This window comes from Telopea speciosissima, chromosome 10, assembly GCF_018873765.1.
Source record: "Telopea speciosissima isolate NSW1024214 ecotype Mountain lineage chromosome 10, Tspe_v1, whole genome shotgun sequence".
NCBI classification, from domain to species: domain Eukaryota; kingdom Viridiplantae; phylum Streptophyta; class Magnoliopsida; order Proteales; family Proteaceae; genus Telopea; species Telopea speciosissima.
In genome coordinates, this window is record NC_057925.1 from 46600366 (window position 1) to 46613302 (window position 12937).

General features: G+C 39.5%; 1 protein-coding gene across 1 annotated transcript; it reads right to left on the reverse strand.

Moving 5' to 3' along the window:
* Nucleotides 1–153: 153 nt before the first annotated feature.
* On the reverse strand, nt 154–6542 carry LOC122642041 (cell division protein FtsZ homolog 1, chloroplastic-like). Its single transcript, XM_043835438.1, has 6 exons — nt 6162–6542; nt 5510–5609; nt 5133–5362; nt 2032–2199; nt 1701–1934; nt 154–654 (listed from the first exon to the last, which is right to left on the reverse strand). Exons 1-6 carry the CDS (start codon nt 6429–6431, stop codon nt 385–387), a joined length of 1272 nt encoding a protein of 423 aa, XP_043691373.1. The 5' UTR covers nt 6432–6542; the 3' UTR covers nt 154–384.
* Between the last annotated feature and the right edge of the window lie 6395 nt (nt 6543–12937).

Sequence of the window (12937 nt, forward strand, 5' to 3'; positions counted from 1 at the left end):
CCACCTACATCAGCATTTTCTCCATTTCCCTCTCTTCTTCAGCGAGTGAGAGGAGATGCCACAAGACAAGCAGCCATTTTCAATCCATTGCACTCAAGCATGTTGATTATGTGGATGGTTAGGGGAGGAGGCAACAGAGCACTAAATGAGCGCTGCTTTATAAATTTCCTTTTTACAAACAGAAAAGATGAGAAGAAATCAGCTCCAGGAGAGAACCTCAAAATGGTATGTACATGATCAAAAAAGGGTTTCAAGAACATTACATGACAAAGAGATTGAAGACCTCCCAACCCCAACAAAGGGGAAAAAAGAAGACACAGAAAACCTTCTTACAACCAAGAAAGAAAAAATAAATTAAAATTCAGTTATCCTAAGAAGTGAAGGCTAGAAGAACAATCTTCGTGAGGCCCAAGATTTAACAATGGATGCTGCAGCCGGTGACTGCTGAGTGAAAGCAGATCCGGACTTGCTTTCTTGGCTCCCTGCTGCTTTCTCTACCAACTTGGCCGCCTTGGGATCTGTCAATAGCATCTTCTGAAATGACTGTGAGAAGCCGGTTGCAATAATTGTCACATGGATTTCACCTTTGTAGCGGTCATCCACCACCGCCCCAAATATTATGTTCGCTGAAGGATCTGCCAAACTAGTAACTACCTGGAAAACAAAAATGAGAAATGTCAAGCTGTGCTCAGGTGTCACAGATACGTCAAAAACAAATTCTTGGCCAAGGCAGCAGTAACTGAAGCTCATATAGAGTTTCCTTTCCTTTTAATGATGATCATAATTTGAAAAGAAAAGTATGACAATAGAACTCATGAGATTGGAATCAGAAGTGCCTCGGACCAGGGAATGAACTTACTATCAAAAAAAAATTTAGTGCAATTCTAAATTTTAGAGGTAGAACACCTTAAAAACTGAAATGACACCATAAATTTTTTTTATGCATGAGCTACATTAAAGAAAATGCTTACAACACCATGAGATATGATTCACTGGAAGAGGTCACAATAACTAGAAACATAATTCACAGCCAAATATGTGGAAACCAGCATCAGCAGAGGAGAGTTTCTCTAAATCAAGAATAACTAGTCCTACTTTCGTCTTTTAAGGTGATGTCGATTCTCTTTTTTTTTTTTTTTTTGGTAATGTCCAATTTTTCTCTTACTTATAAATAAAATAGAAATAAATTGCTTTCCACTGAAACATATAAAACAATATTGGATGTATTCTGAATTGTTGGGGGTTTGGCAAGATATCTCACTGACTGAGAACGTTGAATTCCCCAGGGAGGAAATGACATTGCTCAACTTCTACTATAGCCAGGCCCAAAAAGGATGGTAAAGCCTCAAGAGACCGACCAACCAAACCTGGAAACAATGGAACGGATAAAACCTTTCATGATCTGGTTGGCATTACACAGCAACCTGAACCTGATGACAATCTAGCCAGACACAACCCAACCAGGGGGTTTAGTAAGTAAAGCTCCAATCGATTCTGTTAGTTCTGAGTTTGGGTTGGAGTTTCCGACACTTGGATGTCACAGAAGCCTGAATCTGTACCTGAATCATTGCCACGTTCATGGCCTAATATAAAAAATACTCTGACTGAGCCTTTATTCTATCAGAAAATATGAGCATAGCAGATGACACAGAAGCATGGAATGAAGACTTGTGAAGTACAAGAAAAAGTTCGCTAAGCACCTGAGATACTCTATTTACTTCTTGCAAGGTTATGTCCTTCCCTCCAGTGATATTATACACAACTCCTGTAGCAGATTGTATTGATGATCCAAACAGAGGAGCTAAAATTGCTTGCTCAGCTGCTTCTTCAGCACGATTCTTGCTGGAAGAAACCCCCACTCCAAGCATTGCAGTTCCAGAGTCCTTCATGACCGCCTTGACATCTGCAAAATCCACATTCACCAGTCCAGGTATCTGCAAGATAATTGGAAGTAACTTTCCAACATAAATTGGACTGTTGATAGGGGGAAATTTTGTTAAAGGAGAAAAGCATATTCTGCAAACCACTGACTGTGATAATGTCAGAAATCCCTTGGACTCCTTGGCGTAGAACATCATCAGCGAAAAGGAAAGCATCCTGAAGGGGCATCTGTTCATCAGCAATATCCAATAGACGGTCGTTGGGAATTACTATAAGAGTATCAACATTTCTTTGTAATTTTTCAATAGCGTCCAATGCCTGAAGAATTAAAAAAAAAGATCTTTTTCAGGGGGAGGGGAAAGCAAGAAAAAGATTCTCTGCTTAGGGCAGCTAAAAACATAGGAAAAATGAACTTCCATCATAATATCAATTTTATACTGTATTCCCTACATGACATGTTTGTAGCACAGCACAGATCACTCAATCAACAAGTAACACCCACACAGATCTGTAAACCCCAAATAATGATCTAATTGGGTGAATGAAAACCATTCAGGGGGGAGGGGAGAGAAAAGGGAAAAAGGTTATGTATCCATATTCTCTAAATTGTGGCTATGATTTGCCAAAGAATGGAAATTGTCAGATGGTTCAGTCTGATATTTAACTCTCCTGCACTGGCTAAATTGATTAGATTGCCAAGATTAAAGCATGAAATATGTATGCAGAGATTCTTTTTATTTCACAACGCATATATGTATAGATTCTTGTTCCCCCCCTCCCCAGGTTTATTTCTGTTAGATAAATGTATGTTTCCTTCAGAAGGGACATGATAGGTGTTGTTAGTAATACCACGGTAGTACCCTATCATCCCCCTTAACGACGGAAGTATCCAAGGCAGGAAATAAATGGAGAAATACACTTTGGGAGAACAATCCCCCCCCCCCAACCCAAGAAATGGCAAACTTAATTTGTGTTTGACCATATGGTCCTTGTATTTTCTTTTCCTTTGCCTTGTCTAAGGCTTCTGTATTGACTCTTAGTTTCTTGCTAACTTGGCTTGCCTCCTGCCTTATTGGCTTTGTATTCTTTGGTCTTTAATAAATTGTTTTATTCACCAAAAAATACCCCCCCTCCACCAACATGGAAAAAAGTTAGGAGCAGAATAACATGACAGACTAAGAAAAAAAAAAGCTAAAAAACAGAAATGACACCAGTGCTTCTTAAGAATGGAGTAAGATGGTCACAATAAAATTAGTAGAGAACTACCGATGTGCAATATACTATTTTCAGTGAGGTGGAGTTACATTTTGAATACCTCTGAAAACACCAAGGCAAAAGCCACCATTACTAATTTTCAGAATGACACCACTCCTTTTCAACTCAACTCAACAACAATAAGCCTTTGCAACTAAATGAGGTTGGCTAACAAATCCTGTTTCACCATTCAACTTTATTTAAATCCATATTGTTGTTAACCCAAAATTAATTTGCATTTAGAGAAGAAAAATCCTGGGAGACTTATCTCATGAGCAATGTTGGGTCATAACGGAAAAGTTTCACAATTGGGAGTCTGAAAAGAAAACAAAGACATTGCTGTCGATGACTAAGTGATCCGATCAGAGAATTGGGATGTTGATGTAGAATGAGATATTGGGGATCTAATTTTGCTAGCATTATTGTAAACCATGAATATTAAATTTGGAGCAAAGCAACATTGGACAACTTAACTGAGGAATTCTCAATTACAATTGAGCTACATTAGGGATCAGCCTTAAGCCCTTATCTCTTTGCGCTTATGATGGACAACTTAACCAAGAGGCAAGAGCATTCAAGACAAGGTCCCGTGGTGTATGCTCTTCGCCGATGATATCGTTTTGGTGGATGAGACAAAAGCAGGGATTAATGCTAAGTTAGAGCTATCGAGATCAACCTTTGAAACAAGAGGTTTTAAGATTGGTAGAACGGAGACGGAGTATATGATGTGTAATTTTAGTCACACTATGATGGATACTGACATGGTGCAAATTAAGGAAAGAGAGATACCACAAAGTGATTATTTTCGATATTTGGGGTCAATCATAAATAAAGAAGGTGACATAGAATATAATGTTTTACAACGAATTAAAGTGGGATGGATGAAGTGGAGAGGTGCATCCGGAGTGCTGTGTGACCAATGCATTCCTCTAAAACTTAAAGGAAAGTTCTATAGGACTGTTGTACGGCCGACTATGATGTATGGGGCAGAATGTTGGGCAGTTAAGAAGTGTCATATCAAGAAGCTATGTGTGGCAGAGATGAGGATGTTAAGATGGATGTGTAGAAAAACAAGGAAGGATAAAGTAAGGAACGATCATATCAGAGCTGACTTGGGAGTTGCTCCGAGAGAGTTGTTTGAGGTAGTATGGTCATGTTCAACTGAGGCCTAGGGATGCTCCAGTAAGGAGGAGTGATATGATTCCGATTGAAAGATCTAAAAGAGCGAGGGCAGGCTTAAAATAACCATAGGAGAAGTTGTGAGGAAGGACATGTATAGTATAGGTTTTGTACCATGTATGACCTCGGATAAAGCCTATTGGAGGGCAAGGATCCATGTAGCAGACCCTATCTAGCTGAGATTCTCCTGACTTGCTGGACTGTGCTTCTTTCCTCTTACTTTATTTGTCACTTTTATCTTTCACTTTTCTTTTATTTCCCATTGTTCACTTATCATTGTTCATTTTTCCCTTCTGATCTCATTTCCCAACCCTCCTTTTTTTTTTTTTGGTCTAGACCTCAGTTTTACCTACTTTGTTTGTTTGGATCCATGTAGCCGACCCCATTAAGTTGGGATAAGGCTGAGTTTGTTGTTGTTGTTGGAGCAGAGCAACATTGAGGTAACATTAGATAGATTTCAGGAATAGTTTTGTATAGTTAAAGTGAAACAAATGGGATCAAAGGAAATACTAAAATTATGTAATATTATATATCCAACATTGAACATAGGAATTTTTTATGTGTCAGTGAAAATTCTGTCATCAATAGCCCAATGCCAAAGCAAACCAAAAAAGGCTGAAAATAGGAGGGCAGATGCACAATAAGAATTAAGAAATCACTATGATATACAATATAAATACATGCATGGATGTATGTATGTGCCTACAGATCAAAGTTAAAATGCATAACATATAACAACCAAATGAATTATTAAAAGAACAATAAAAGTTGAGCTATATTTAAGAAAGAAAAAAAGAGAGAGACCAGAACGCACTTGCCTGAACAGATCTCTTACGTCCTTCAAAGCTAAAAGGGTAGGTAACCACACCAACGGTCAAATAACCTGCTTCCTTTGATATCTGGGCAACAACAGGAGCAGCACCAGAACCAGTACCCCCACCCATACCTGATGTAATAAACACAAGATCTGAGCCCTTGAGAGCATTTGCTATTGCTTCCTTTGATTCCTCTGCAGCTTGTTCTCCCACAAGAGGATTACCACCTGTACCTGCATCTCTATTAAGTGATTCTAATCAATAGTATATTCACCAAAGGAGGGGGGGTATGAAATACGGAATTAGCATTATAATTCATATACTACCCCCAAGTTTACAATTCTAGGAAACCTCTTTAGTCTATTGGGAAAGTTCGAGACCTAGTCCACGAGTCAATTGCTCGCCAATTTGAAGAAGGTTCTCTGCAGAAGATTGTAATAGAGCCTGAGCATCCGTGTTTATGGCATAGAACTCAACACCCTGATATTAAAGTACTCAACATTAAAATTCATATAATTTCTCAAAAGCTGCACAGATGTTTCAACGAAAAAAATGTGTCACAAGTAAAATCTCTTAAGAGCTCCTCCAACTGCAGAATGGCTTCATAGAAATTGCACCTTTGAATTGGAGAATTTCACGGGCATTCCAGTACAATAAGCACATCGATGAAAAGAGAGTTGTTTCAAAACTGAAATCTAGTCAATTCTAGTGAGAACATAAATAAGAATCAGCCCATTTATTGACTAAAAATTCTAACCTGTACTCATTCTAGTTAAATTTGCATCTAAATCTGCATCTTGCAGAAGAGGGTCAACTAGATTGATTTCAAATACATCAAGATGTGAAATGCTGCTCAAGAATTTAAAAAAAGGTTTGAAGCGAACACCTCCTTAAGCAAAAAAATGGAAAACCCAATCACATCTTCCTATGAAGAGAGAAAGTATGAAAGTAAAACATCACAAGAAAGAGGAAAAATAAATGGAAATTGTAATGTCTATCTAAGCCCACAAAAACTGCAAAAAAAAAACCCACCAGCAATCCGCTTCCAATCATGCGATTAACAGCATTATTTCCTCCACCACCAATACCCACTACCTTAATCTTAGCTGACTCCGTGGGAGGGAAGGCAGAAGAAGAACAGAAGATACCACAGTTGCTTCTACTCCGTGAGCTTCTTCGACGAACACTCGGAGCAGCAGCAATATGGAGACCATCACGGGAGAGCATCATCTGACGAAACCCAACAGTAACCGAAGAAGATGAAAATAACTGATTAGGGTTTGTGAGGTGAAGCGTAGCCATCCCTGCAACTTGTCTCTGGGATCAAACCACCGGTGACAGAGAAGCAAACATAAGGTTAAAACCCAAGCAACCAAAGTAACTGAAAATAGGCATGTGCCTCAGTCCTCAGCAGATTTACCGAGTCCGAGTTACGAATTGCGAAATGAGATCCTACTTGCTACGATAAAACACGACTTTTATTCTTTTTTTTTAGGTATGAAGGAGGACTATTTATTCTTGCGTGTCCAGCCCAAGGTATCAGAATTACAAAGATCCGTTAACCAAGGAGTGGAAAACGGTCAAGGTATCTCACACGCACAAGACAAGGCCTTCCTAGCCAAGGAGTCAGTCACGCTAGTAATCTCCCTAAAAATGTAGGAGAAAGAGCAGGATCTAAAAAAAGTGGAAAGGTGCTTGATGTCCTCTTTCTTCCTGTTTTTTCGGTAAGATGGTGTTTGATGTCATCTACAACATCAAGGATCTCCAAAGGGGGGGGGGGGGATTATGAGGTAACAAAGTAAGAATTTAGCTCGTCTCCAAGGAGCCCAGTATGCCTAGGGTGCTGGGTTGTGCCGCACACATCCCTAGACGTGCACCAAGATGTATGTGGGACAACACAACTGTTAGATGCCCCCTAGCAGCACCCTGGGCGCTGGGCTCCCTGGAGACGATCCTCATCCACAAAGTAATGAGCTCCTTGCAGTTTGACAAAACACAACTTAAATACTTAGAAGAGTGTTCTTTAGCTGGTGGGGTGGGGAGCCAGCCAATGAGAAGGATGTCATTTGAATGATACGGATTGGTCGTTGAATATGGTATTTTTTCTGTTTTTACATATTCGAGAGAGAGAGAGAGAGAGAGAGATGTATGTGGGTAACCTATCCAACTAGTTCCAAACTCTTTTCCTCTTAATAATCAGAGAAAAAATGTTTGATTAGCTTATGCAGGGTACAAGTAAGGGATATGATGGTCTTGGGAGAATTTCTCATTACTCTCGACATTTCTATGTTAGTGAAAAACTTTTGGATCCACATCCTCTACTTCCATTACTTGTAATTCCATCCTACTTCCAAGCCCTATGAGAGTGTCAGCTGGCCTAACTCATATCCAACGGTTGACATCAGTTAAATTCAAATTTTTTTGAATTTCACCCATGTCATGATTGAACCACCTTAAACCCCATTCAAACCGGATCATCCTTAAATCGAACCGAACCCAATCTACCCTTAAACCAAACTAGGGTCAAAACAATTCAAACAAAAATCTCCAAATAGATTTGCTCGTTCTTCTCTTCCTCTTCCCAAAAACGCAAAGCAGAGAAGAAGCCCATAACCACATAAGCTCTCAGGAAAAGACTAATGGACGGTCTAAACTAAAGCTTTTCGGATTTGCAGAGAAGCAAACGGTGTAGAGGAGAAGATTCAACTAAATTCTGGAGAGAGAAAGGCGATTCAATTGGGATTTTACCACAGAAGCTTGTAGGAATAGTATGAGATATAGATGGAGAGAAGAGAGTGGACTAAGAGCAAGAAAAAGGAGAAATCCAATTTCCTCTCCTCTTTGCATTTTCCTACTCCTGTGTAAGGTTCGCTTTTGGACTTTGAAATTCAGAAGAGAAGAACTTTGATGGATTTCGGGGTTGAAAGATTTCACTAGTTAAACAGAGAAAATGTTGTAAAACAGAGAATCCATTAATAAGTTCTACTTTTTTTTTTCTTTCTTTTTATCTCTTCTCCAGTTACAACTTCTGAATACTTCTCTGCTTTCACTGCTCATGTCATTGGAGGGTCATATGATGAATAAATGTATGGATCTCTCTATGGAGCTGAGTTGGTCCCCAGTCCTTACTCTTTATAACATGATGTGACCTCAACAATGGTGATTATTCGACTTTTCTGGGGCCAAAACCGAAAGTATATTGGGGTGGAGCAACAAGTCAAAAATGTATTTCATCGTTCTAATCAGATTTCCAGAGATTCGTAGCCTCTATACACTGTAGCCTGGGGTGACCCTGTGAAATTAAAAAAAGAACGAAATGATGCAACTCGTTTTAGGGCTTTTCAATCGAAATGAAATGGGGATTTCTGAATAAGAGATGAGTTTAGTTTGATAGCATTTTTGGGAGGAAGAAGAGAAGAGCGATGGATGGATGGATAAACCTCTAGGACTTCTCGTTCGAAATGAAGAACGATGGATGGTGACAGATGGTGAGGCAATTTAGAGTTTTAGAGCAACTCAGAGTTTTAGGTCGTCCAGTTCCTTCCGCCACACTTCCCTCTCACGGTCTCGGCGATTTCAGCTCGTTTTAGGGCTTCTCTTGCTCTGCTCTGCATTTTTGGGAAGAAGAGAGAAAAACGAAGGAGATATTTGGGAATTTTGGATCCAAACCCTAATGCTTGGTTTAAGGGTGGGTTGGGTTCGGTTTGAGGGAGGCCCTTTGAACCGGATTGAGTGGGGGTTTAAGGTGGTTCAATCATGACATGGATGAAATTCAAAAAAATTGAATTTGACTGATGTCAACCGTTGGATACAAGTCTGTCCAGATGGCGCTCTTATAGGGCTTGGAAGTAGGATGGAAGTACAAGTGATGGAAGTAGAGGATGTGAATCCAAAACTTTTAGTTCTGTGTATTGTTAAAAAAGATTGGGTAGGGAATATCTTTTGCCCACAAATGGGCTTCAAATGCATGAGTAGAAAGGTTATCTGTCTTTCCTAAAGCTATTAGAGCTGGTTTGACTCTTCTACAAAAGGAATTGGATATGAAAGAAGTTGTCAGTTATATTCATCAGAACCGAATTCCTCCCTTCGAAGTAGCAATTGATATATCTGATATTAGGAAGCTTTCAGCCTCTTTTGCTTCTACTTGTCAGATAAATGATGTCCAGAAATGGGATTTGCAGAAGAAAACGAAAAAGAAGAGAAGAACAATCACACAACACAAGAATTTTACGTGGTTCACCCTCAAGAAAGTAGGCTACATCCACGGCCAGTGATAGAACTGGTTTCCAGTAGTTCTCTGAAGCAAGTTACAAAACCCTCAAATCTCATCCATCTCTTTCAACGAGATGAGGACACTTTATAGAAAAGCCCCAACCCAAAAAAGTATAGAAATGCCCCTAGAAGCTCCAAAGACCCACCAGGTTAGGGTCACACCTGAACCTAACATATGTCGATATACATATCAAATCGAAAAACTCGACAAGCTCTATAGGACTCAGTGCCTTTGGCGACAATGTATGCATTTTTTAGGCTATCCATACGCGTTTTGAAGCTAAAACGACCCTTCGAAGATTTCCCACAGCACTTTCTGGACTGAGATCAGGCTTCACCAATAACACTACCTCCTTTAACTTTATTCCACAGGTTATGAACAATATTTTAGATGCCCTGACTAGGAAGCCTATGTCTATCATGTGTTTGACAAATTGACCTATCTCCACTCCCTGGCTTCATGATCTTTGTTTATCTGAATTTTTTGGTTGTACAAATGCTAATTATCATCGATAAATCTCCCTTTTACCAAAAAAAAAGAAAAAAAAAAAAAAAAAAACTTGTGATCTTTTAGTTGTGAGGTGTTGGTCTTTACCAATTGAGCTACCCGTTGAGGTTGAATGGTGTTTATGTTGGTGATGGAATTTTGATCCAGTTTCTATTTTTTTTTTTTTTTGGGTGATTTGATCCAGTTTCTTATTGAGGTAAAGACGTGGAATAATTCGTGCAAGGGAATCAAACCTTGTTCCCATTTTGCTTAGGAGACTTTTCTTTGAACCACGATGAGGGAAACATTGAATCTATTATTATTATAACGGGAAAATTACACTGTCGCCCCCTAAGGTTTGTACTAAATACAGAGCGACTCCCTGTGTTTCTAAATTATACAGCCACACCCCCTGAGTGGACCCTTGAGTGGATGGAGTTAAGTCTAAAATTTAAATGACAATTTTACCCTTCAATTAATCATATTCTAATTTTTTTTCCTAACTTTATGGGACCCACCACTATCTCATTCTTTCTTCTTCTTCTTCCTGAACCACCGCCCCACCACCGCTGCAACCTCTGTCTACCATCGTCTACCCTCTTCCAGTAACCCCATAGAAAACGAAATCTATGGCCATTTCTCCCTGGGGAAAACCACCCTCTTGCACGTGTAACCCCTTTATTTTTGCTTCAGTTCTGTTTTCCCAGGAAAAAAAAGGAAGGAAACCCAAATAGTCTTGAATCAGAAGGGAGAGTATACAAAGAAGGAGAAACGTTGTGCCTTGGGGACCCAAAATTCAGTTGGATTAAACGATGGGGGATACAAAAACTATTAAATCAAGTTAAAACCCCTATATAAATTTTCTATATAATGATCGATAGCCCTCCATAAGAAAGAAAAGAGCATGAAATCACACGGATGATGGAACTCTTATTTTCATGCTTCACCCAGATTCAACAAATATGGATTTTTAGAAGGAGGGAATGAGGAAGGACAGATGATAACCAAAACCAAGTTGAAACTCTGGACCGATTGCAGAGGGGATAACAAGGAATGAAACCAAAGAAAACGAAAGTTGGAAAGAAGTTCTAGCTAACCAAGAGAATATTAAAAAGAGGAAAAAAAATCCTCAAATGAAGATCGGGAACAACTAATCGAAGAAGCGAGCAAAAAATCATACAAACTTGGAGCTGCTCTTGATCGTCAACGGACGAAACTTCTTCCACCACCTCATCAACGGCTTCACCTTCACTCTCCTTCATTTCCTCCCTGGATTCTCCATTCACAACCTGAACACTACCATTGACATCTTGTCTAGTTTCTTCCCTTTTATGATAAAAAAAACCTTGACTTCCTCAATTTCTTCTTTTCTCCTCCCTCTCTCTATCATTTTCTTGGCCGCGACTTTCTTAAGCTCCAAAGCAACGTTTGCTACAGAGTGTTTCTGCATCTGAAGGATCGGGATCCAATTCAATCGCCTCCTATGTATCGCAGCAAAAACCGATTCATACTTAGCACCATGGCCGTCCATCAAGTTGAGTCAGGTGGTTACAAAGAGCGTTGATAATGGCATTGGCCGCCGCGAATTGTCCCCTAAACCATGTGATAATGGCGTCTCTTGCGAACATCTCCAACGGCATTTGTGCTGCCGGGATAGGCATCGTTGAAGCCATCAGAGCTTTATCGGCCGATGGTATTGGGTTGGCAGCCATCGCCATCTGAACTGATTTTTGTCTTCTCCTGTCCTATCGTACCGTGTCATATCAGAGAAAGTAAGACGAGAAGAGAATAGAAGTCGTTCAAGAGTAGAGAGAAAAAGAGAGGAGAAGAGGAACAGGAGCAGAGAGAGAGGACTGAGCCAAGTCGTCGGTGATGGCCTCAGTAGATCGCCATAGCAAGAACTTGAGGCAGGTCATCGTTGATGGACTGGAAGATGGCCTGAGGTTGATCGCCAGAACCCTAAACCTTGATTCAAGTAGCAAAGAAAGGGGTGTAAAGTTTGGACTGCTCTATGGGCAAAATGGTAAGTTCACATCATATCAAGGGTATATTTGTCATTTTAAGGCATCAATGGCCAACACGTCAGCAACTAACGGAATACTTTAACAGAGTGGGGCTGAGTGTAACAAATACCCTAAACTCAAGGGGTCTAAGTGTGTATTTTGAAAACACAGGGGGTCACACTGTATTTAAGGCAAACCTTAGGGGGTGGCAGTGTAATTTACCCTATTATTATTCTTCGACACCCATACAATTTAGGCATGTAAACGGATCAGATTAGGCTCGGATACAGATCGGATGTGATCGGATCCGGATATTCCCTGGTCGAATACGGATACCTCTAAACGGATTCGGATGCGGATCGAATTCCTAGACCTTCCTCCCCCTAGCAGATACAATTCACTCTCAATCCATATCTCTTAGATCATGATTCTCTTTTCTTCATATTCTAGAACCTGTTGAATCTTCAAAAACCCTCAAGATCATTTACTACTTCATTTTTTATTATTTAGTATTAGGATTTTTTTTTTTTGGATGGATTTTATTGGAGTATTTGAGTTTTTTTCCGGATATCTCTAAACAAATACAGATGTCTCTAAATGGATACAGATGCGGATCAAATTTGGATTTTCGTTTATCCATTTACAACTCTAATACAATGCAATGATGGCCATTATTGAAGGAATCTCTGCTTCATTGTGGCTTGAGGAAAACTCGGTCCTTCTATTTATATCACCAATTTTTTTTCTTCTTGTAGCACTTGTCATTGTAACATAGAAAAAAAATTGTTTCAGTTTTAGAACATGGTGTAAATTTTACTTTAATTGTTCATCAAACAGTGTCTCAATGTATATTCACAAACTTCAACGACAACTTAGGGGATGAAATTTAAATAGAAAAGTAATTTAAGATGAGCAATCTTTTCCCAGAAGAAAAAAAAACATGCAAAATAAACTTCATCCCAAACCTGCAACAATACAGGGTGTTGACTTCTTTGAAGGCCATAACTCAACTCAACTCAAGTCACCTTAATTTTTTCCCAACCGAA

Coding starts and splice junctions, on each gene's coding strand:
- LOC122642041 (XM_043835438.1), bottom strand. CDS start 6,431: ATGGCTACGCTTCACCTCACAAACCCTAATCAGTTATTTTCATCTTCT. Junction 5,363..5,509: donor GCAATTGACTCGTGGACTAG/GTCTCGAACTTT, acceptor ATAGAGATGCAG/GTACAGGTGGTAATCCTCTT. Junction 2,200..5,132: donor GACGTAAGAGATCTGTTCAG/GCAAGTGCGTTC, acceptor TTAATTCTTCAG/GCATTGGACGCTATTGAAAA.